At 41.0% G+C, this 25513-nt stretch overlaps 1 protein-coding gene across 6 annotated transcripts in view; it reads right to left on the bottom strand.

Moving 5' to 3' along the window:
- The window catches only part of plekhg4b (pleckstrin homology domain containing, family G (with RhoGef domain) member 4B), a 33456-nt gene extending 9176 nt beyond the window's left edge, over nt 1-24280 (bottom strand). For 2 of the 6 annotated variants that reach the window (XM_032519648.1, XM_032519647.1), the window contains exons 1-9: nt 15032-15300; nt 9511-9708; nt 7257-8484; nt 2803-2982; nt 2212-2335; nt 1638-1731; nt 1048-1134; nt 731-847; nt 233-331 (exon numbers count right to left, since the gene is read on the bottom strand). In XM_032519648.1, coding sequence (XP_032375539.1) covers nt 233-331; nt 731-847; nt 1048-1134; nt 1638-1731; nt 2212-2335; nt 2803-2982; nt 7257-8484; nt 9511-9708; nt 15032-15100 — 2196 coding nt within the window. In that variant the 5' untranslated portion in view covers nt 15101-15300. Of the gene's footprint in view, nt 1-232; nt 332-730; nt 848-1047; nt 1135-1637; nt 1732-2211; nt 2336-2802; nt 2983-7256; nt 8485-9510; nt 9709-15031; nt 15301-18676; nt 18700-19848; nt 20005-24131 lie in introns of those variants that run through there. The other 4 variants (XM_032519652.1, XM_032519651.1, XM_032519653.1 and 1 more) reach the window with 4 other exon arrangements.
- Nucleotides 24281-25513: the final 1233 nt, after the last annotated feature.

The raw sequence follows: 25513 nt of genomic DNA on the forward strand, positions 1-25513 counted from the left end.
CACACACACACACACACACATATATTTATAAAATATCTGCTTATATCATTTCAAACTCAAAACAAAACTGTGTCATTGACCTCAACAGGCACAAAGATCATGGAAAGTAACCACAAAACAAACTCCTGAACTGTTTACTCCAGTTAAGAGGAAAGAGGCCAGCAGAGATATTGTGTGTCAGTGGAGACATAAATCAAAAGGCCAGACTGCCTGCAGGGGGTTGGGTTCTGACCTTGGAGGTCTTCAGGTTGCCGCTGTTGCTCAGGGTGCTGATGGACTCCTGAAGGGAGGAGATGGCTGCGCTACAATTGCTGGCAAATGGGTCAATTTTCTGAGAGAGAGATGTAGAGAAAGAAATGGTGGGAGATTATTAGCCCAAGCAGTTTCAAAACATCATGAATGGTTGGAGCCCCACACCATTCTTAGAAATCTGCAGGCAGAAAAATAAGCCTGTAAAAAAAAAAATCTGACCCCATCCATGCCTGCAATGCAAGGGATTGATTCAAGAAAAGCATTTCCATGTAGCAAACAGGCAAACACTTCCACTGGCCCCGAGAAGCCATTTCTTGTAACTATACATAACTTTGGCAAAAACAACAAGTATTTTTTTTTTTTACAAGGAACAGCAAACACCCAACAGCGTAAAGTGAAAAAAAAAGTTTTTTTAAAAGTATCTTCATCCTCACCAAGCTCTTAAGTAGGTTTGCCCAGCCACCACCGGCACACTCACCTGTCTGAAGCTGATCCAGTGGTTGTGGTCGTAGTGGAAGGTGCCCTCCAGGTCTTGTGTGAGCTGGGTTTGGTCGATGTGCTTCAGCAGGGCTTTCAGAGAAGACAGTGTTTCAGTCTGTGGCAAGAAAAACACACGCTCAGTTTGATAATCTCATCATGGCCTACAGTGATGGCATTAGATAGGAATGGCTTAAAACTCAGTCCAGTAACAAATATCAAATCTGAATTCTTGCAAATCCCTTATCAAATTCAACAAAATGAATACATCACTTTATTTGAAATACCTTTTATTAATATGATAGAGTCTTTATGTACCTGCACATTGGTGTCTCTCTCAGGTTTGGCTGCTGTCTCTTTGTCCACCAGGAAGAGAACAGTGTAAAGTGCATTTGGTGCCAACGCCTAAGAAAAACATGCACACTCAAATTATACAGTCACTTAAATAAGAAGAAAATTATATGAATAATGATGAAAATAAATGATAATACATGTAGAGTGTAAAATGTGTGTTAAGATGTTGTGGTTTGCCAAATTGTAATCCTGACATAAGTCAGAAAACTCAATCATAACATGATATGTCAGCTGCAGTCAGCACGCTCCCAGTGCGCGGTTAAAAACAGACAAGTAAGCACAGGTTTCTCCATAAGAGCACTAAGACTAGCCTTTTTTCAGAAAAAATGTCTTGGAATGGCAGTCACTACACATTTAAAGGTGTGCCTCCTTGAAGAAAAACTGTGTCAGAGACTGAGAGGTAAAACTTTGAAATGTATAAGGAATGCCCTAGTGTAATAACCCAGAGAGAGACGTAACATGACAGCTCAGAAGACAACAGAGATTTAGCAGTGCCTAACAACTCATTGGGTGTGTATCACTGAGTAATTACATATTTTCCACTGTGGGCTCACCTGCAATTCAGACAGAGATGACAACAGAGCTGGAACAGGCTGCTGCCTCCTGCTGTCTATTACAACAGTTAAGCCTTGATCACACCTTTCTTTCCTAAAACAAAAGTTACAAAGTACAGTTATAGTACTCTCTTTGTCAAACACCTGACTGCATGCAATACCATATTTTGAAAGCTAAAAAATTGGTACCGTCTGATAAATGACGAAAAAAAGTGTGTGATTATTTTATGACATTTATAGAGGGTTTTGGAAAGTCCATCAATTCCAATTACACTTGAAAGACAAACAAATATCTGACAACTGCTTATGGAAAGACCCTGTGAAACTGACAACTAACATTTTTTTCATTCTCGGTTTTACAGACTATGCCCTTCATAAAAAAAAAGTACTGTCTTTTTCATTCATCTATAAGCTTTAAATAACAGCTGCAGTGGTAAGGAACATTGGAAGAGTGCTAAACATATTATTAAAGTCTGCACTGGACAGCATTACCTTAGGGGTAAGGGACAGCTGTGAAAGTTACTGGAGTTATTCTTAACCTAGATAAAACAAACCTAGAGTATGCGTGACTTACCGCAGCGTTGAGTAGTAGTAGCCCAGTAAACAGGTGAGGTCATTGACTGTGCAACTCTCACCTGCCCACACCTGATCTCTCGTGCACACCTGCAGCACTGCCCTCCCACTGCGATCTCGGTTTCCTGGAAGAGAGAATGCCAGCAGGGGGTCAACACTTAATACTCACATGTTAGCTATCATTGTCATTGTCAGGAATGTTCAAGCAGCTCAGTATTATTATCCCATTAATGTAATCCTCCATCTGGGATCAGATAGGAATGTTACTCAGAGCAAAAAAGTTTCTAAAATATCAGTTAAATTAAAAATAAGGGGGCAAAAAACAATTGCATGATAAAGGAATACCCAGTTCTGCATTCAGCCATTTACCACAAACCAAACACAGAACTATATTATCATTAACTTATTTGAGGATTAATAGCAGTGTACGCTCTGTAAAGGCCTCTTCCTAATTTCCAGCGGTGGAGAAACATGTTGGACATTGGAATTTTTAGAAAGCAAATGTGTTATTTCAGTGTACAGTAAATGAACCGAAATACATCAAAAATTAAAACAATGAATGCAGCTAATATCCGAATCGGTCGTCCCCTACCTGGCAGGATCACAGCACCTGATGTGAGCAGCTCTTGATTGACCCCTGACACCAGTTTGGGGAGAGACGATTCTGAAGCAGGCCTAACGGCACTCCCATTGGCAACTTTAGGATTGTGTGACTCTTCTCCACTATGCCTGCGCCGCCTGCTCTCACTGCTGATGATGTCTTCACACTGTCCTGTAAAAATAATTATAAATACACATATTTTCTAAGTGATACTTACTGAGCTACAACTGTACAAAAATACAGTAAAATCAATAGAAATTTGAAGCTTCCTTTCACCTCAGTGCTTTTTGTAATACCACATGAAACCAATGGTTATTAGTGGGGAGATAGCAGTGCTGTAGTATTGAGTTCACACTGACTCATCACTGAGACCAGGTGTTAAGTCAGCCTGACTCATGCAGTTATTGGACTCTCATATCTTCTCATTCTACCCCTCTTTGGCCTTCCAGCGTTCAGTTTCTATGCTCCTCATATCTGGAACAAACTCCCAGAAAACTGTAGGTGCGCTGCAACTCTCAGTTCTTTTAAATCAAGGCTGAAGACCTTTCTTTTTGATGTTGCCTTTCTTTAAATGACTGTTAATTTCTTTAACGTTTAATTTCTTATGCTGTGCTGTAACTTTTATTCTTGTGTTTTATGTATCTTAATGTTTTTATTTTTAACTGTTTATTCTTGCGTTTTATTGTTTGTTTGTTTTTTTACTGTTTTTTTAACTGATTTTGTGTAAAGCACTTTGAATTGCCCTGTTGCTGAAATGTGCTATACAAATAAAGCTTCCTTGCCTTGCCTTGCCTTCCATTCCTTGAGGCTCTTTTTATAGGAATTCTGCACCTGACATTCCCAAGTGGTAACACAGTTTATGGACTTGAACCTATTCCTAAGGCAGCCAAACACAGTATCTCTGTATAACCAATTGAGTACTTTACTATGCCTTGGCTAAGTACTGTAAGATTATCAAAATGGATAGCACAGTATGCACAGCACACAGAAGAACTGCAACAATCATCAAATTAATTGATTATTTGATCAACAAATAATTCAACAGTAACAAACTTGATAATCTATTAATCATTTCAGTCAATATTATAAGCTACAATGCCAAAATTCTCTGGTTTTAGCAAATCTAATGCTATGATTGACTGATTTTCATGCAGAATATATCTGGGTTTGTATTTGGTAAGACAAAGCAAGACATAAATAAATATGTCCCTTTGGACTTTTTGCATTTTTCACTAAAAAACAAAAACAAGTAATTTATCAAAATACCTGGAACTATATGGTTGATCATTTGATTATAAAAATAATCATTGGTTTCATCCCTAGTTTGGGGGTGGTAGTAGCTCAGCCCATAGGGAGTTGGGTTGGGAACCGGAGGGTTGCTGGTTCAAGTCCCTGTACAGACCACAGTGAGGTGGTGGACTGGTAGCTGTAGAGATGCCAGTTCACCTCCTGGGCACTGCCAAGGTGCTCTTGAGCAAGGCACCGAACCCCCAACTGCTCGGGGCGCCTTTCCATGGGCAGCCCCCTCACTCTTACATCTCTCCATTAGTGCATGTGTAGGTCCTGAGCATGTGTGTGTACTTCAGGCCTGTGTGTAATGTGTGTAATAACAACAGAGTAAAAAGTGTAGTTTTCCTTGTGGGATTGATAAAATATAATAAATAAATAGTTTAAGGACAGAAAAAGAGAAAAAATTGCTGCTTATTGTTTTCCTGTTTGCAGGGGTTGGACCTGAAGGCAGCTCCAGTGGTACAGCCTATGGTCCATTGTAAGGATAGCAGTAAGATCTCTTCTCCCCACACACCCCTTAAAATGGCGTGGCTTTATGTGTTGGGTTTTACTTTGTTTGGGCAGGACAAAACCCATGCAGCTCATCCACTTTCTACCCTAAATATATATCACAGACTTGACCTACTTATTAATTTCAACTTATTTGTAATAAGTAATTTATACAAACATTTAAAATACCATAAATTAAAACTATGTTTGGATATAATTAAACAAAGCGATGCTTAGAGCTACTGTAAATGCTTACAAATTAAGCTATTAAGCACAAACACAAAGTACTGCACACACTGATGGAAATGTTAATCGTTTTGCAGGTATTTAGTCATAAACCAAAGTATTGGAAAGGTAAAGTTTTAACCTGATGGTAGTGGGATTAGAAAAGCTATTATGAATTATCCTCGAGAAACCATGAATGTCTGTTTTTGGAAATCCATCCATTAGTTGATGAGATATTTCAGTCTGGACCAAAGCAGTAGACTGACCAACTGACTGACATTCCCATCCCATAGAACCACAGTTATAAAGTAGGTCCTCTCAAAACAGCAGTGATGTAAGAATCAAATAGGCTTGAAAATTAACATGAATCCTTGATACGCCATTGCTCAACCAACTCTAATGATAGATCTGTGATTACGCATCTGTGTCTGATGGACACCTGCTGTGTGTTGTCTTTTTAAACAGTTTTGAGGCCTCTTGCATTGTCCTGCTCTGTTCTGTGACAGTAAACCCTCCTGGCTCAGCCTCTATTGTCTTCAAACAGTCAGTGCATTTCCTGTGCGACTGTGTGGCCAGCCTGTGTTTGCTGCATGTTTCCTAAATTGCTTTGTTTTCAGAGGAAGTGACAAATGTAGAGTAAAGCCTCCTGAGTATTGTCCTGTGTGAAAGTCTGATTTTTGTGTAGTCTGTGGGACACATTTGTAAGCTGTCAAAGAGGCTAAAACTGCACTGGTTGCTGAATCACATAAATAGCGGAGGATGTATTTGGATATTGCAGAGTTTGCTGGCTCATATCATGAGTAAATCAACCCTTTTGGAGTTTTTTTCAGAGTGGTGTGAATCAGTGCAAGTTAGGTCTTGTGTTTCTGGACTGAATAGACTCTCCAAAGACACAGGCATAGTTTGAAAGGCTTTTTCTTTTTTTGTGGATCCCCAGTGGCTGATTGATTCACAAAGGAAACTTTTGTAAATGAGGCAACCCATCTGGGATCAGTGCAGCCCCCAGCCCCAATAACACTGTAGGGTCATCTCATTGTGGGATGCTGGGGGTCCCTGTGGTTGGTTTACAGGGTTTACAGGATCCTTTGTTGCCTTTAAAATGCTGTTGTGGAAAACCTGCTTTGAAACAGCTGAAATACAATCCCCTCTGAGGTAATCTCAGGAACGCAATAGGGATGTGATTTAACTACTGTATGTCTATGGCAGGGTGTGTATTTAACACATTTAAATGAACATATACGTATATAATCACCCTTATTTATAAAATCAGTACTAACAGCCTCAGCTATCACCTGGCATTAAACTCAGTTTTCACCTCACATTTCAATTTACGGAAGAATCTGTGTTTTCTAAAAACAGCATGATTCCGTAGGTGGAACTCTGACACATCGTCACTTTCCTGAAATACCCTGTCTGAACTAACACAAAAAAAAGATAGTGTAAAGAAAACAGTGTTGTGAGTAAAGTTTTGTTTCCAGGGCAGGGACATACCTGTACCCTGAACATGCCAATATATACAAGGTGGGCTTTGAAAAGCAATCTGTCACCAATGACAGCGTTAATACTTCAGGGTTATGAGCTGTCTCAACTTAGACTGTTGTAACCACTCCTGCTGCAGGGTATGATTACACACCCTGGTGAGAAAACCACCATTATCTGTCTATTAAGACAGATACCCTTAGGTAATATTATTTGATGAGCAAGAAATAATGAGTCATGAACAGTCGTACCACTGTTGGAGAAAAAACAAACTTAAGAATACTGAAGAGGTCAAAGGTTCTGTAAAAGAGCATATTACTACACACACACACACACACACATAATATATCTTATAATATACACACACACACACACATATACATAGATATATATATATATATATACACATACATATGTATTAACATACACATATATATATGTGTATGTTAAATGTTAAATACTGTATTGTATTATAGACATATTGTATCCTAGGATTATTTTTAAGGATGCATTGATGTGAAAGAAGCACTATATTTGTAATTTTTAAGATGGTTGAGCAGGAGCTGATTTTATCTACTTTACAGTGTGTACTGTTACTGTACACTGCTGGGTGTTTAATCTATAATGATGCTTCATATTTATTAAGTGGGTCATATGTTTTGAATATAAATTCTTAACCTGCAAAAGTAACTATAGCTGTAAACTACATGTGGTGACTATATGTGGTGATAAGTAAGAAAGGAGGGATAACTACCATTTGCAGTTGAGTGAAAAATAAAGTGCCATACAATACAAAATGATGTATGTAAAGTACAAGTATCTACAGTTTTGAGATATTTGTACTTTTAAAGCACAGTAGTTTAGTACTAGGTATTTGCATGTACTATGATTAACAGTAAATGAAGTGTGATTTTTGTACATTGTGACAACAAAGGGGTGAACATCAGTGAAGCATCACATACCTGACTCCTCTTTGCTGCTTCTCCTCTCAGAACCAGGAAAAGCTGCTTCCACATCCAGCTTCCCAAAACGAAGAGAGTAGCCATTCATCAGCTTTTTGGGGGAGGTGCTAGCTGAGCCTCCAGAGGAGGATCGTTCCCGGTAGCCTTTAACCTGGCCTGCCTTGTTAGTCCTTTCCAGTGACTTTGAACGTCTTTCTGCCCTTCTCTCTGCGCTCCTCAACCCCCTCTGTAAGTAAAGTAAAGGTGTGCTGGGTCTGGAGTCATCACCACTGAGCCAGCTCCTGCTACCCAACCTCCAAGATAAGTGCTCTCTGGAGGAGGTCCGGGTGTCAGGGCTGCTGCCTGGTGTCACTGGGCTCTGTCTTAAACCAGCACTGTTCTCTGGGCTTTCCTCCAGGATGGATTCAGAGCTGGACCCGAGGCTCATGGGGTTCTGCAGGGCCTCCATGTAAGATTTTCTGAAAAGTCTCCTGCTCTCAAATGAAACAGAGTCCCTTGGGAGGCGGCGTCGAGGGCCTGGGTTACTGAGGTCCGTACTAAAAGAGAGTATCTTGGACCCTTTCTCTCTCCCACTACTATCCTCACTTCCTATCCCACTCTCTTCAGTGGGTCTTTTGATTTTAATTATAGGTGCAGCAGTGTCCGGTGCAACAACACTGTGGTTCTCACTGCTGGGGTCCATGTGGTTTGTGTTTGGGGAGGTGAGCTCAGAGAAGATGGAGTCAGCTCCCTGAGAGTGCAGGGACTCTCTGGAGCTGCGGTGGCTGTCCAGAGTACCCGTGGATCCACTGGTGCTGCAGGTGCTGAGATGGCCGCGGAAGCCACCTCTGCTGCAGCGTGCTTGCATGATTGCGTCCGCCGTGCTGCTGACAAACAGTGGGTTGACCACGTTTTTCCACGACGTCCTATACACAGCCGTACCAGTGGTAAGCAGACAGTTCTGTAGTGGGTGCAGGTTTCGGTCTCGTGTTACATTCTGCAAGAACTCAGCTGTGAAGACGTTGCCATACATGCTCTCTGCGATGGGGACTTCTGTGATGGCCTGCCCACTGACCGACAGACATTTTATTACGAGCTTGGCAGTCTTGCGGCCTAAAGGAACAATCTGTAGGTAGAAGTCTCCTTGCTTTAGGCGAACTTTGTGCAGGGGGGCAAGCTGCAGTACAACTTTCTCGTGCATGCAGAGAGGCCACCCCTCATGATAGAATAGCAATCCTCTGAACCTCACCTAAGAGAAAACAGAGAAATCAGTCAATACACACTACCATAAAAGATTATATTTGTGTCATGGCTCAGCTGTAATTCAACTGACATCTGCAAAGCTTTCAAACATATGTTTAACTTTAATGGAGTGGTGAGATGTTTTCACGGGACACACTGGATGAATCACTGTCAGCAATCACTTGACTAAAGAGGAATACCTGTCTGATCAGGCCTGTTTTTGCAGCAACCACAACACAAATCTGCACTGTGACAGAATAAAACACAGACCCTGAGAGCATAGACACTGGGCTCAAGGGTTGGCTTTGTTCATCTCTTATGAAGGCAAAGCCTGAGGATGTGATCTTCCTCTGAAGTTTCTCATATTGCCTGCAATACAAAGACGCTCATGCATGGCAAGCTTTTCTCGGGGGCTAGGCTTAGTTGAAACTATTGCTCTATATCGTCACAGTGTAATACCAGTGGAGATGAATTCAGTTTCAGTGCTTTGGTTGCAGAGCCCTAACCCACAGCAATCAAAGCTTGTGAGAGAGAATATTGAATTTCATTTTGGGCCCAAGTGTCCATGGCAGCCTCTCAAACCGACCACAATTTCCCTATTCAGAGAAAGATGGCTGTTTTTCAGCTTGTTTTCAGAACAATGATCAACTGTCTCAGTCTGATGCTCCCCCTTCCCACTCAGCAAATAAATTCACACTCCGCAGAGCTGTTCTCACATTCTTTTGTCGCAAACGTTTTGTTTATTATTCCATATTATATTACTATACATGTTTGAAGTGTTTAGGAAAGGACATGAGTTAACATGTCTTGACACACAGATACATGTTTTATTGGGGCTTTTAGTTTTTCCTTGTGGTGTCCTCACTGCCCCTTTCTCAACACTTTATTTCCAACAATCCAGCAGTTAATCACTAAGGTTAGTACCAGGTAAATCTCTGACTATGCAGTAACTCAAAATGAATTCTGAAATAATTCACAGGATTCCGTGGATTCCTCAATTAAACCTCAGGTGCCACATCTATCAACAACTCACACTAGTTTCTTGTTGGATGATCTGCAAGATCCTCTTGGCAGGAAGCAAGAAGTCAATGAGGCAGCGGAGGCCGTCTCCTCTGTACTGCCTTTCCACCACACTGAAGAGCTGCCACAAGACGGTGGCAGCGGTGGCACTGAAGGGCCGGTACAGGGCTGACAAGGTGCTCTGAATACAGCTATCCAAAGACTCAGTGTCCTGAATGAAAAAAAGAGCTGGATTAGGTTGGATATTTTTCATCTGATGAAGCTTGTACTACATACTGTATGTCATGGTAACAAGAAGACACAAAGCCAAAGACGTATGCTACATGGGTATGGCACTGATGTGAACATGTGCTGTAAGTAAGCCAGCCTAAGAATTATTTTTCCCTCTCAGGGTTTTATTCAAAAGATTTTAGAAGCATGAAGTAATGACAGTATCCAGCATTTAACAAAAAAATAGAGAAAAGTCAGAAAAAAACAACTTAATTGAATATAATAATAATTATCATAATAATTTCTTTTTTTTAACAATTTCTTTTTGCGTATGCCTTTATTTAGCCTGTGATTTTTCTTGGGACCCTTTGGGATGTCCCAAACCCCAGGTTGAAAAACACTGGTCTTGAGTGCTTGAAATGCAAATAGCTTACATTTGTTGTTTAACATTTAAACAACACTAAGAGCCCCATCTTGCACCCTGCGCAGCACAAAGACCGACGCAAGCGTCTTTGCTAGTTTAAGATCAACAAAGTTGTCAATTTCCCATCCAGCGCCCACGTCATTTAAATATCAAATAGGCGTGCTGGTCTTACAGGGAGGTGTGTTCAGGTAAATTCTTGGCGTGTTGCTATCTTGCGGCAGCGGGAAGTGATTGCACCATTGACCAACAAAAACCTGGTCTGATCAAGTCAATAGCGCAACATTTCATTGTTATTTTAACAATGAATAAGTAAAATGTGCCTAGGCTTATTCACAGCGTGCACACACTATTCTTGTCACACACACAGGGAAGCGCAGCAGCACACAAACATGCAAAAGATTGCAAATAAAAATATCACATCACAATAGCAATGCGCCAAGGTACAAACGCGCCTGGCTTTTAAAGGGAAGAGGAGATGACACTCTGGTTTAAAGCATGTTACGCCCAATACACACCTAAGCACAACCCTTTTGAACCATGCGCCTGGCGCACGGACGCATTTTTTTTTTGCAAAAGTGGATTTGAACACGCCCCAAATGCACCTGCGCCATGCACTTTACGCTGTGTGCTTAGATCGTTAAAATAGGGCCCTAAGAGTCTTTAGCCATGCTAGTGGCTCAGTGAGACTTTTTGGACTTAGAGCTAAATGCTAATATTCAGCATGTTAACAGGCTCACAATGACAATGCTAACACGCTGATGTTTAGCAGGTATAACGCTAGACACAAAGTAAAGCTCAAGCTGATGGAAATTTCCTAACAAATCCCATGGAAATCTATCCAACAGAGTATTTCACTAAAAAACAGAAGCTGTCAGAAGGATTCGTCATTTGGGAACCATGAATGTCTGTACCAAATTCCATAGTGATCCATTCAGAAGTTGAGATATTACAGTCTGGACCAAAGTGACGGAGCAAACAACCAACTATCAAGCCTAGCATGGTTAAAAATATCATACAAATGTTGCACAACCATGATCAAATGACAAGGCATCTGCTTACTGTACATGAATTCAATCAGATCAACGTTGCATATGCACATGAGTTACTGAGAATCATCCCACTTAGCCAGACAGTCAGGAAGTTGGAACATGACAGGAAATGTCAGCCATCATGGTGTTTCCATCAGGATGACGGGAAACACCTGGTGGGAATGACGTCACTGTCAGCGGACACAAACAGCAGAACTGGAAAGTACAGACTGGACTCCAGTTTCGGTCGGGATGGTGCAATGCTACCCACTAATAATAACAACCATGTCATCGCTGACTTTTATCTGATCCCTGCATTGCCTGGGCCACCAACGCCTGTCCCCACCAAAACAGATGACATGTCCCACACCATTAGTTACAACTTGTCCCGAGATGAAACAGGGCAAATGGGTTTATAGTCGTCCTAGATGAGGTTGACCGGGTCTTGTAGTTAAGTTTGCGTTTCAGGCTATGACCTTCCTCTCATTGGTCGTAGCCAAGGCCAAACATCCCTTGGCTATTGGTTTTTCCTGAATGGAACACAACAGTGGAATAGAGACATCTGCCTCCAATGATAACCACATAGATAGCAATGCCAGGGAAAGTCCCACACTACGACTGTGTACCACGCTGAAAACGTAGGGGTTAAATACGCAGCTCCTAACTTTCACTTGAATGCTTATGCGGCATTTACATGACAGTAAATGTGTAAAAAAAAGGATGCCTAGAATTCAAGAGACCCTCTATTCTCAAGTTAATTTAGCCCGTCAGACAGCCCATGTTTCACCCATTGTAAGATCTGTCCTGTTGATCTAAACAGCTCAGCACCATCAATTAGAGGAGAGTAAGTACAGTTCAGTGCATTGGTACACATGCCACGACTTTACTACAAGGCATTCATTGTGCACTCCGCCTCTCTAAGTGGTATGTGCTGTACAGTGTTTGGTGCCTTGAAAAAAAACACCCACCTCCATTAGCAAGCAGTCTGCTTTTTAGAGAGACAAAATGTCTCTGGGCATTAGTCACTGTTGCACCCGGTAGGAGAAGAATAACATGGTGTTTTTTTGGAGGAAAGCTAACAATGGGAGGAAAGCCCGCACTACACCAGCAAGTTGCTCTTGAGGTTCCCAAGACAGAATAAAAACAGTGGTAGTGACAAGGTAGTGTTTTGAAGAACAATTACTCAACATTGCAGAGACTTGAGCTTTATGATCAATCAAATGCTATTCAACCTGTCGCACAGGAGTGGCTGTCCAAGTAATCCAATGCTACAATATGAACAGAAAAAAATGCACTTATCTGAACAATAGCTGCATGAAACAGTGTTTACATTCACAGTAATGGAAAATAAACATTACATCATCACCCTGGAGATAATGTCTTACATGAGGTTGGGCATATATTGCTTTCCATTGTCAGGAAGCATTTGAAGCTTTTAAAAAGTGTCACCTGGCTAGTGGGAGACATATCTGCATGTCTCAGCAGAACGACTGAGCTTAGCCACCAAAGCTTAGCTTGCCATCCACTTTGAGCCACAGAGGAATGCAGCGTGTATGGCTCTGTATGTCTAGCCTCAGACCCTCAGCCAGGACAGATTGGGAAGTCCCACCCCTTCTGATGCCAGGTCTTTGAAAGCGGCCGCCTGTGTGATGGAGGACTGAGGTAGTAATTATTGGCTTCAAGCTACAGGTGGGACACTTTTGTCTGCACTGTCAGTAAACCAGCTGTTCAGAAAGGTGCACAGAGCTGATAAGTGAGTGAAATGATGGGGGGGCGTTTGTCTCTCAATGAAATAGGAAAACAGAGGCTGGATTTTCTTTGATTTTAAGTTTTGGTGGGAACATAGAGACATTAAATGTACTATGGGAATAGTTTTCCTTAGCTGGTAACTCTAATTGTACACAACTTTTAAAACCATGTGTCATAGCGCAAAGTGGAAGAAGACAATAAACAAAGTCAGAGGAATAGAAAGAGAGAAGGGGTACACCACAGAGAAAGAGTGAGAGACCTACAGAGACAGAGAGAGCGAGAGGTGGTCACTGACACATTTAGTGGGTCAGGGACACAAAAGGCGCTGCCTACCAGGCCTCCAGTGGAGCATGAAGCCACCAGGGGAGTGTAACAGGAGAGTCCTCATACAGGCTGCTCACTAACCAACCTGCTAACAGCCTCAAAGGCAGCGGGCACACAAAGGCCACAGGTTGCTCTGAGCTGCCCTGCTGCCAGGTGCCAGGACGCCAACAAAAGAGCCTAGGGAGACCTTATTGAACCTGCAGTTTGATTCAGCTTTTGATCTGTAGCAATAGAAATCCTATCTCATGAGAAGGGGAGAAGCGAGGAGAGGGGCTGGGGAATATAGTCAGATCTGAAAATTGCGCTAATAACTCCATAGATCTTAAATCATAATTATTGCTCTAATAAATTGAATTTATTGTGAGATATCAGTGTTTGCAGAATTTGTTTTATCTAACTTATGCTTTCTCAGCTTAAGACACATACTTCCAAATCTTAGTGTTAAAGTAAAACTGAATTGTACTTGGACCCAAACATACAGATAGATATGACACAAATAAACTTTCTGTGTATGAAAACTACAGAGTTCCTCAGAATAATATTAGAAGGGCATTGTAAAAATTCACTCAAGTAAATGTTATAATGTTATCTTAGCAGATAAACTTTAACCCTCTGAGGCCCACACTGATTGTGTGCCAAACACAGCTGGGTCCGTGAGGTGACATCGAGATCAACAATAATGGAAGTCTGGAGGTGATAAACTGGCCCACCCACTTCAGCAAAAGTTATTATTTTTATTTTCCTCTGACCATCAGGCTGTTTAATACATTCTAAAGTGTAAGGCCTACTCATTTTTTCAACCTGCAGTATGTCATTAAAAAAGTAATAAAACAAAAGATGCAAGCTAAAAGACAGCTATACATTTTTTAAATTAAACATAATGAAACTGTTGCCCAATGGAGCAGTGGGAAAGACTTGACAGTTTCCCATTTCAGTTATCAGAAAGACTTGATTTATGTAGTCAACTAATGACTTTGCCTTATGGATGTAAATAAAATTGAGACAGGATATTGACAGGATATTTTTCTTGAGCAGCCTTGACACACGCTAGAGATAGATTTTTTTGTACACATATTAACACATTTGATTAGGCCTTTGCAAAAGGAAAACCCAACAACAAGAGATAACAAATGAATGGAGGTCCTTCAACCAATCGGAGCGGTGATGAGCAGTGACAGGAGAGACAAAGGAGACTAACAAAGTCTGTTATTACCTCTGCAGGGTAAATATAGCCTGGGTGCATACCAAGTGGGAGGATGATAAAGGAAACTGACTTATCAGAAAGGATACAAACTTGTGTATTTCACTGACCTCAGTAAGGAACTAAATACATTCACACATTCATCAAATCTTGTTTGTATTCTTGTAACCATTGTTGATGATGGCACACAGCAGAAATACGTTGTTTGTATGTACTGAAGAAATAAGATTTTCTTTTTTAAGAAACAAATTACACTCCCAATGCCCTTCGAAGTAAACACAGAGTCTCACAAACAGGAGAGCATCTGAGAGCAGCAAACAAAGTAATACATCACACAATGAGATGTACTAAGTGGTCTTGCTAAAACATGAAAATAAAGACATGAAATAACTGAAACTGAATAAAAATTAAGGAATGTGAATATACACCACGCAATAATATAATGGTGGATTCACACACACACACACACACACACACACACACATACACACACACACAAACACACACAAACACACACAAACACACACAAACACACACAAACAGCAACTTCCAAAAAGTCTCATTAAAACTGTAATGAAGACACATTTAAAGCTTGTACCTTAATACTCAGGTAGTTGTCACAACTCCGGGACTTTGCTCTGGAGTGCATTTTGCCCAGTGACAGCATTTAGGCACCAGACGGTACACCAAACTTAAATAAATAAATAAAAGTTGTCAACTCCAAGCGCTAAAATCCAGTGTACAATCCACTCTGTAAGTGCTGTAAGTCATTGCAGTGATATCAACAGGTCCCGTGCCTTCTCTCTCTCCAGCTCTGTCTGTGTGCTGCAGTGTAGGCAACTTGAGCAGAATAAACTCCTGTCGGAGCGTGAGAGAGGCAGTGCGTTGGCTTCCCCGTCACCCTCCCTCCCTCCAACATAACCTCCCCCGCCCTGCCACTGCTCTGCTACTGAAGCCTCTTCCAGCTGGATAAATGCACACTGCTGCAACTTCAGGCTCATCATTCAGAGAGAGAGAGAAAGAAAAAAAAAAACACACTACCTGACCTGCACAGCTCCACCGCGCAGAGCCCCAACCCCCAACACTCCACCCAGCAGGGGTCGGACTCTGACTAACTCCTCTCTGCCCCCCTCTGACCCCTTGCACCCTACCTCCACCGGCAGCTCCCCTCCACCCTTCCTGCCACAATGGTCTCTCTTTGTCCTGACAATACAAATGGACTAGGGTTTCAGCTTATTCTGCTGCTTTTCAAAAGGAAAAAGAAAGGAAGACATCAGCATAGGATTGGTGGCTCAGGTCACTCACTACAACAGCGTTCCCCTTAAATATTGCAAAGGGAATACCCAATTCTTTAACTGGTCCTTAGAAACCACTGACATATGTGGGCCATCCTCCTGGTACATAAGACAGATATGACATCTTCAAAACCCATTGCCTCTAAAAACAATATGTAAACAGATATATAAACAGTTTGTCTTTAAAAAGCTCTTCTAAATAGTGTGTCTTTGTGTTGAAAACATGGAACAATAAACTTGATTATATCGTTAGTTAGCATTCCTCGATGATGACATCTAACGGGCATCACAAGAAAACCCTAACCGAGACACAACACAGGAGAGGTGAACTGTTTTTTACCGCTGGAATGCAGCAAAGTGACATTTTGTTAGCTCCTTCCCATAACTTCCTAAACACAGGAAGTCATTGTTCGGGGAAAACATGATGAGAATGCATGCTTTGTGTAATAAATGTGTAGATCGCATTTAAACAGAGACAGTAGTGAGGATAGGTAATTGGGTTGGTTTATATTTAGAGAGAGGCACTAGATTCTTGATCCACAATGACCTGATGATGACAAAATGACACGCTGTCACTGCCAGTCACACATCACACATGTGCTCACACATAAACACTGTAGCTGCTCTCATGTTGACAAGTATCCAGAGGCATTTGCACTTCACACAAAAAGCAAAGACGTTAATGTAAACCGAGAGGTAAGAACATAAAAGGTCGGTCAACATTTAGTCTTATGTATATAGCTACTGTATAATCTGCTATTTAAAACAGAAACACAGATTCCTCGCATATGCACTATGCAAATATACACTCCTCTCTCTCCAAGTCACATAATGTTGGTGCCATGTCTCACCCTATAATTTCCGCTACCCTAGCTTTCTCCACTGCACTGGTTTTACTAAGGGCAGCTTGTCTTCTTTTAAGTCTCCTTTTTTTCTCCTTTTCCTTCTTTTTAATTCTTACTTATCTCACATGAGCAACAAAACGGTTCAAGTTGAAGTCAACAAAGCTCTCTGGTTGTCACAAATCTAAGATGTAGCCGCGTCAGCCAACTGAGCCAGCAGGATGCCCACTAAAGCAGATTTCTAGTCAGCCCTGTATAATTTTGGAAGCGAGGCTGCAGCTCTGTCTAAGTAATGAGTTAGTTATGTTTTTAAGATATTGAAATGAAGAAAACAGTAGAGAGATGACAGGAAGTAAGGGGGAATGACATGCAGCAGAGGTCCCCCGAGGTACTTGTGCTGAGAACGTTGTGTTCCATGGCCGGTGCCTGGACCACCCCAATTTTAAACAAAACTGTTCTCCAAAGTCTTACAATCTCAAATTTTAGGGGTTTTAATTTTATCAAAAAATGGTTCGATTATTACAGAAAAGTATTAATGAGTGTACTACTGCTATGTTAGGTTTACACTTGGTGTTGACTGACACAATTAATTTATTTTCCTTTAAGAAAGTTGGCATAGTCCAACATGCCTATGATTGTGACAAAACAATTCCTAAGAGAAAAGCTCCCAACAAAAATGTAATTGTGGATGATAACCTTCTGAATGTAAATTGCAATATCAGTTAATATCAGACTAAACATTAATTGAAGGATAACGGGTGGATTGAAAGAAATGAAATGTGTTCGGTTCCTAATTATCTCCTCTTTATATCTCCTGTTTGAGACTGTAGACATGTGGTTCCTCTTAGGCCACTAGAGGAGGCATCCGTGTGTGATTTAGGTCAGGATCAAGCCCTGCTGCACTGGGATAAACAGTCAACAACATCAGTATCCGGGAGCCGATTCTTGTGTTTAAATGTGTAGTGATTTAGTCCACAGAGCTGATGTCCCCTGTGCTAAATACACAGATATGTGTGGGCTTCATACGTTCTTATCTACAGTATGTTCTGATTCATATCAAGACAGCAGTAAAGTTGTGTACAGTAATCCATCAGCTCCTGTTAAACTACTATGTTTGTACAACTACAGGAATTAAACCTTTCCTGTTTTTTCCATGAGCAACCATGAGGTTTAAAATAGCCTAGTTTACGCAGCCTTCTGGTAAACAATATTCATGTGATCTGAATAGGCAGATAGGGCTGTCCCAGGGGTGGCACCCCATCTGATAGAGCAATCAGGGAAAGAAATTAGTCAGAAGACATGAGAGCTGCAGTTTTAACATTTTTCATCGTCATATCTACAGATAAAAATACAAGACAGATTTAAGCGGGGAGGATGGACACAGTTTTTTTTTAATTCAGTTGCACAAATTCAACCAAACTTTACCTAGAATATGAAGGAATTCATTGGAGGTGATATCATAAATTTAAGTAAGATTAGATAAAGTAAATGCTCTGTTGTAAATAGATGGGTGGTCACACACACAGACACACACAGACACACACACATTCACACACACATACACACACACAAAACTGTGGAATGTGACACCTTGGTCCTACCTCACTTCGTACCAACCTCACAGTGCCACACAGGCCACCCAACAAGAGCTGTAATGAAAACTCCAGCATAATATATTTTAAACTGTGAGAGTTGTGGCAATATTTTGGCAGTAATCACAGCATTGTATAGTCATTTAAGTTTATATGTCTTTACAGCAGCAAAATGTCTGTCGGATCCATCTAAATTGTGAAAGCTCAGAAAATCCATACCAAACAGTTTCTTGTGTGACCAACAGTCCAATAACCAACCATATTCAATTTAATACCATGCAATACCAAGAAAAACAAATGTAGCTTGTAAAATTACTCAAAAGATGAACCAATTATCAAATAAGATGCCAATTAAATGTATGCTTCTAACAGTCTGTCAACCGTCTCTCAGTGCAATTCCACTATCTGACTCTTCCAAACAGATAAAGCAGAAAACCACTGTTTAACTAATACAGAGGAACTGTGGGCACACAAAATGAAGAGAACTGCATTTTGTAAGAAGTTAAATACTCACAGATCAGACTGAGAAGCTGGTTCCATACAGAGGACAGAGTGAACAAGTCATCACTCTCCTTCTGACCGCCTCACACAACCATGGGAACTCACATCACATCACCATCCAGGCTCACACACACTAAACCGTTCCTCCTCACACAGACGGACACAGTGGTGCTGCTGCACACTTTAGGCTCCAGGATTCAGATTGATTACCTCGCTACACAAATGCACACAGCTACACAAACACAAACAACCACATAGCGCCCCAACCCCCAGCTTCCCACTGCCATGCAAAGAGAGACCCAAATCTGTATGGAGGGACATGCAAACACTGCACTTTTACACATTTAAAATAAATGTGTCTCAAATCAAATTTAAAGTGTCTTTCTTTTTCTGATGTCTTTGTCAGGAAAGAGATTTACCCCCGCCTCCACAGCTGTGTGGTGCAGCTGTTACACCAACAGCCCGACCATATTCAAGCACAGAAAGAGAGCATGCCACCTGTCATAGCTGCCTAATGTACCTTAGTCCCCCTGCTGTGTGGACATCTCACTCCAATACAAAAGCCAGTGTTTTCTCTGGGCGCGCGAGCACAGGTGGCTGGAGGAGGCAAGGTCGAGTTACAGAAGCAGCTCCCACAGTTGAAATAGTCAAGGAGTCAAGGAGAGGACAAGCTCAGTCTGACTCAATTATACATATACTGCAGTATGTACTGTGTGACTAAATTAAAGACAGTACAAACAGTGAAGTATGACTAAACTTAATTGTGTAAAGCATATGTATTATATTTTTCAATAAGTAATCCCTATTGTGAAACTAGAGTAATCAAGCTTTCCTTCCCTTTAATGTCTTATTGCATGGAATCAAATCTAATCTGTGCTGTTGGGCAGAAGAATGAAAAAAATCTCCCTCTACTAAAGACACTAATGTTAGATGTTACCATCCTTGCACAGACTTGCCTGGGTACCCACGCACCTGTTTCAACAAGCAGTTTAAACATACATCCACAAAATACAGTAGACTAACTTACTACACTATGTCATATATCATATATGTCATTTTTATAATAATAATAATAATAATAATAATAATATCTGAGACAGAACAATGCCCCAAAGTTCAACATCCAAATTAATCCCAGCTTCCCGGCTAATGTTGTTGCAATTGTTTTTGAAAATCAGCACTCACCTCGCTCTGCTCTACTTCTTTGAAGTCTCCAACAGCACATGGAGGAGTTGCTAGTTTTCTGGGCTCTGAAGGGCTGACAGCTGTCTAACCAGAGGAGAGGACCAGCCCCCAAGTCTTGGAAGAACCTGACATGTACCATCAAACAAACTGCGTTGTTGACTGAGGAGAATCACAATATTAAGGCTAGCCAGGCAGAACGTTTCCCAACCCCCCAGGCATCCCAATTCCTCGGCGGGGCGTAACCCAGTCGTTTTATCTGCACCCATCTCCCTCATGTGTACACTGTAGGGGGAACCAAGAGCAGTGCAACTCAACAAACCCTTGTCAACAAAGTCTAGTCAACTGCGCTTTACCTGTGTTTTCTGACAATCCATGGTGACTTTAATGTATACAAACTTTTGATTGGGAGTTATCTTCTTATTTTTACAAATCCGTTCTATAACTTGTGACATCTTTTCCGCTAATTAGAAAGACTATGATCATATTAAAACCCTGTGGATTCTCTATTAGGTTAGTAATAAAAATAAAAAACGATTAAAGATAAACGTCACAATAAGGGGATCAACAGCATCACAGCCACACTGATCTGTACAGACAATCCCGTGCCTGTCAGAGCAGCCTGCCTCAAGTGCTCCTGATGGCAACAGATTTCAGCCTGCATTGTTATATGGATTACTAAAGCCACTCCGCAAACACCTCCAGGTGTGCATTCCACACCAGGAAGGGAAAAGGTGGGAGCCACTTCTCTGAATCAATAAAAAGTCATAACTCTTCTCTCTCTTAAACTCTGCGTGCCTGAGCAGAGGGAGAGACTGTTGGAACTGGGTGAAGTGCTGGTGCACCCCTTTTAATGAACAGCGAAGAAGAGAGTAGAAACTTCCAAAAACAAAAGTAAACTTTTTACCGTCACAGAGGCAGAGTGCAGCGCAGTGCGATGGGTGTCTAATCTTTGGTCTGAACTGTACACCTGGTCTCCACAGGGTCTTTAATCTTTTGAGGAAGGAACAGAAATTAGAGGCCCCTCTTCTACATCCCTGACGTTGGGTTGAACTACTGAGGGTGTGTAAATATCCACTACAAATGAATCATTGGCATGCAAAGCCAAAGCACTGTGATGCAAGTCAAGCTGAAGAGTGAGGGAGGGTTAAGGTTTAGACAGAGTGAAATTTCAGTAAATGTCATATTAGCAATTCACATCATGCAACTCAAAATGTATATAAACAAACATGTCTGCTTACTTCTCATGCATTTGTTATATTTGCCACAGCATGACACCTAACGCTCAAAAGAACTACCTAATTAATCGACTGGTTGACCAACATTTAAAGGGTTTTATCAAGTCATAATACCATATATTTGGTTGTTTTTCTGAGTTTTCTAATCACTGTAATTGAATTACTTTGTGCTTTTTGGCAGTTAGTTGTTAGGCACCACTTTAATAATTGAAATATTTTGACAACAGATAGAATAAAAGAAGAAAATCTAAAATTTAATTTGTAATTAAAATAGCTGCAAGTTTTGATTCTAACAGGCAGATAGATGAGAGCAAAGAAGGCAATTTTGCCTAATTGTCCAAACTGAATGTGCAGCTTGTTAATTGCTTTCTGGAAGGAGAGGAGATCAGGCACAAGCCATGTCCTCATTTCCAGTAAATGCAAGGATGCAAGATACAGTGATAACCATCACAGGACTCATTATAGGCCTTACGTCTCTGCACCTGATAATTTGTACAAATAAATGCACATCTGAGAAGAAAGAGAGAGAGAGAGAGAGAGAGAGAAAGAGAGAGAGAGACAGAGCGAAAAAAGGGAGTAGAGAGAGGAGGGAGAAAACGATAGGGAGGGCGAGGTGTTTCCTGTTTCCATAGCTCTAATTATACCGGCCTCTTGAGGATAGGGCCTATCAGGAACAGGAGTTCTGTCATTGAGGAGTTCCTCAATGACAGAAATTAAATACTTACAGCATTGTATCGCAATATTTTCTCTGGCAATACTTAATCAATACAGAGATACCAATTATCGATCGTATTATTTAAAAAAAAAGACAAAATGATCCAAAAACTACTAAAAAACAACCAGCTCAATGCACTGATGTGGTATTATGCAAACTGTTGGTATATTAGTGTTGCTTTGCAATTAAAAGTGCCTGTTTTTATACAAACTTAACACTCACTTCATCTGTTTGTGAGTTGCTGTCAGAGTAATGACTCCTTCCTGCAAAGATACAGTAGATAGTCTCTTCTGTTTGCAGCTCCCAAAGATATTTCACTAACATTTTATCAGAGCACATCACAGCAAAAACAGTTAAAAGTAGGTCTACTATTCTACTACTGGGTTTTCTGCTTCATAACAGGACTTGAATACTGCCCTCCTCTGGTGGACGACATAAAGATATATAAAAACAATCCTGCAGAATACACAAGGACTTAAACACATGCACCTGACAGTAACTGTTGACTGGTAGACTTTCTGTATACTGTATTTCACAGTGAATTAGTGAAAACCATACATATAACAAGTAACAATAGAGGAAGTTCCCATAAACTACTGCCCCTGTAAACCAGACCACAAAGCAAAGAATATTAATAATCAGTTTGACAGCACTGTTTGTAATCAGCTTTTTGTTCATCTATTAGTATGCAGCAGAGGAGAGCCAAGCTGAGAGGAGAGGTGGGGGGTTGTGAGACAGAAAGAGATGGAGAGAGCAGCCTTCATCCAGAAGCTCACATTGCCTGGCAACCTCACCACAACACAGAGAATGTGTACAGTGGTCTGCAGGCTGCTTCTGCGTACTCTCACCATTAGAGAAAACTGCTTACACAAACAGGAAAATCAATGGAGAGCAATGGATTTCAACTGCATTGTTTAGACTTGGAAGATGTCTGAGCTTCAGTCGCAGAGTGAGGTTTCTAGAGAGCAATAAAGAGTCATCAACGGGCAGCTGTCAGAGCCTTATACCTGAATTGTAAAGCGTTGTCATAAACTGCTTTGGTGGCATTCACACCGATCCCTGAAAACTCGATCATCTAAATAAACTTTATAACTATTGCCCATGCATTTTTTATAGATTGTTACACATGCATGATTTTGTTGCTTACATTCTAATGCACCCAAAATAGCATGTTTCCATGTTGATGTTATCAATATTCAGTATACTGTAAAATCAGGTGCTATGGTTTTGTTGCACAACTAATGTACAGTATTCATGTTGTAATTAATACAGTATATAGTACGCAGCAATACATCTGTGTATCCTAAGGCTAGAATAATCAAGCAGGAGCTAAATGATTTGATGGTTTGCTTTCAGTTGTCTGACACTTCTGCTTCTTCTTCTTCTTTATCGTCATCTGTCTATATTTGTCCAACAATATGTTTTTCAACCCAGCAGAGAAAACTCTTGTCAACTACTTGAATAAGACTCAAATAAGAACAGAAAGAACAGTCTTCTTTCTTCTTTTGTGCCAGAACTTGAGAGTCAGAATTAGTGAACCATTTTCCCTCCAGATTTAACTTTGCTCAGTTTAGGGCTTAATCAAGTGGAAATAGGGAATAGGGGGTTGTGGGGTGGTTGGGGTGCGGGGTAGAATGGAACAATTGTTCAGATAAAGGCCTCATGTTGAGTCTGCTTTGATGTCTCTCTGGGTGGGGGGGCATTCTGGGACTTTACAGTAGCATTTCATTCCATTACTTTTTAATCAACGCTTGCAAAAGTGCAGGCTACGGAGATTTTGTTAGAATAGCGCTCAGAGCTGGCTCTTTTTTTTTTTAACCAAATGTTTTCATAGACTTTTCTGGCCTGCATTTAAACGGAAGAGGGTCAATCTCACATGTCTATGTAGCCTACTATTTCCTCAAATGTTCTGTTTTAAAATATCACAATTTATGTGGGAATCCCCTCCGTTCGCCCCACGTCTATACAAGCAGACAGGCTCCCACTGATCTATTATGTTGCAAAGCCTTTCTCATGCATGTCTTGAATGAAAGCCAGCGTATCGATGGTCTGAGGATAATCACGTTTTCCTGAGACAGGCTTAGCCGCACTAAATGAGCTGCACAGAAAAAAGGTGGGTCGAACAAAACTGTGTTGGGGGAAAAAAGTTTTCCACTGTAAGCTTCGTACAGAGAAATGAAACGTAGTCGTGGGAATGCAAACAAAATGGGGAATTTTTATTTGAATATTAAAACGTCTATAAAGAAGTGGAGGAGAAAGTTTAGGAAGTAGGGTGCTACTTTAACAGTACATCGGGATGCTGCACGTGTATTTGGACACCATACGGTTCCTACCTCTCTGTTTCTTCCTTCAGCAGGTGCACTTGGCACATTTCAGAGATGCTGCAGCGTCCTGTCTCCAAACGCCGTCTGCACTCCGCTTTCCCACTTGTTGCTTAAGCAAAGAAGCCTCCATGGAAGAACACAGCGAATGTATAATACAGCGACAAATACCCCCCCCCCCCCAAAAAAAAAAAAAACTTGTTAAAAGTTGTTATACAGTCAGCGTCTGTAATAGGCCTATGCTACATAGGCTACTTACTTTGGGTGGAAGTTGGTAGTTGTCAGTGTGAGTGCAGGTTCTCCGAGGCGCACAAAGTGGACATTTGCATTAGACCGACCCTCCCCTCGCCTTTCATAGCTACCATTGTTTGTCTCAGTCGGGGCTCGGATTTAGTCCTTCCCTAAATCCCTGACGACCGAAGCAGGGAATGCTGCTTTCTCTGTGCCCGTCTGGCAATTAACAAAAGCGCGTTGGTAAGCGACATTTATTTTGTAAAAAAATAATAAATAAACGACTTTATGCGACTTTAGGTCTGTTTGAATATTGTGTTTTATACAACCCACTGTACGCAAACTTTTAACAACTCCTGCAAACATAATTAATAACTAGTTGAGGTTCTAATTGAACTCTTGACCCTTAGTTGATAAAAACAAGTTGTTTTGGAGTTTTTTGTTTTGCATCCCCTGATGAAGATCAAGTGATGTAATCAAATGCTCCAGAATAGCTACTAAATGGACCTTGGTTGAGATTGCTATGTCAATTAATAACCAGATTTAGCAGTTGTCTGGTCAATGTGAGAGAGGTAACAGGTTCCTGGGATTTGCTGATGGAGCAACCCTTTTGTTTACATGTGGATCAGACACTTACCGTTAAATACAGGGGTAAAGGTTGGCTGAGCATCTATGCTTCTCTACCGTGAGGCCCTCTTTAAACTCACTTTTTATGATTTTTACAGATCCAAGATTGGCCTGTGGTCCTTCTTAACTTTACAGTCTCTCAAGCAACACTTGATTGGTGTCGGCCTTCAGTATGTACCATAGCTGTCTATTTGTTGCCACCTAGTGGCTGACACAGAGACAGACCTGGTGAATAGTTTCACTGCTTTAGGTTCATGGTGGTTTGTGCAAGAGGCTCGATGGTGTTTTTTGCCTCCAACGTCGCCTTCCAGGCAGCTAACCATAACCTTAACCCCAAACATAACCATTGCCTTGGAAGGAGACGTTAGAGGCACAAAAAAAAAAACACCGTGTAAGAGTGTATGAGTCCAGAGGTAAAGACAAACTTTTTAAGATATTTGAATTCCATTTCAGGGTGCTGGTATTGTGCATGATGGTACACTGTCACACTGTGATAGATAGATAGACAGACAGACAGACAGATAGATAGATAGATA

This window comes from Etheostoma spectabile, chromosome 6 (genome assembly GCF_008692095.1).
Source record: "Etheostoma spectabile isolate EspeVRDwgs_2016 chromosome 6, UIUC_Espe_1.0, whole genome shotgun sequence".
In the NCBI taxonomy this organism is placed as follows: domain Eukaryota; kingdom Metazoa; phylum Chordata; class Actinopteri; order Perciformes; family Percidae; genus Etheostoma; species Etheostoma spectabile.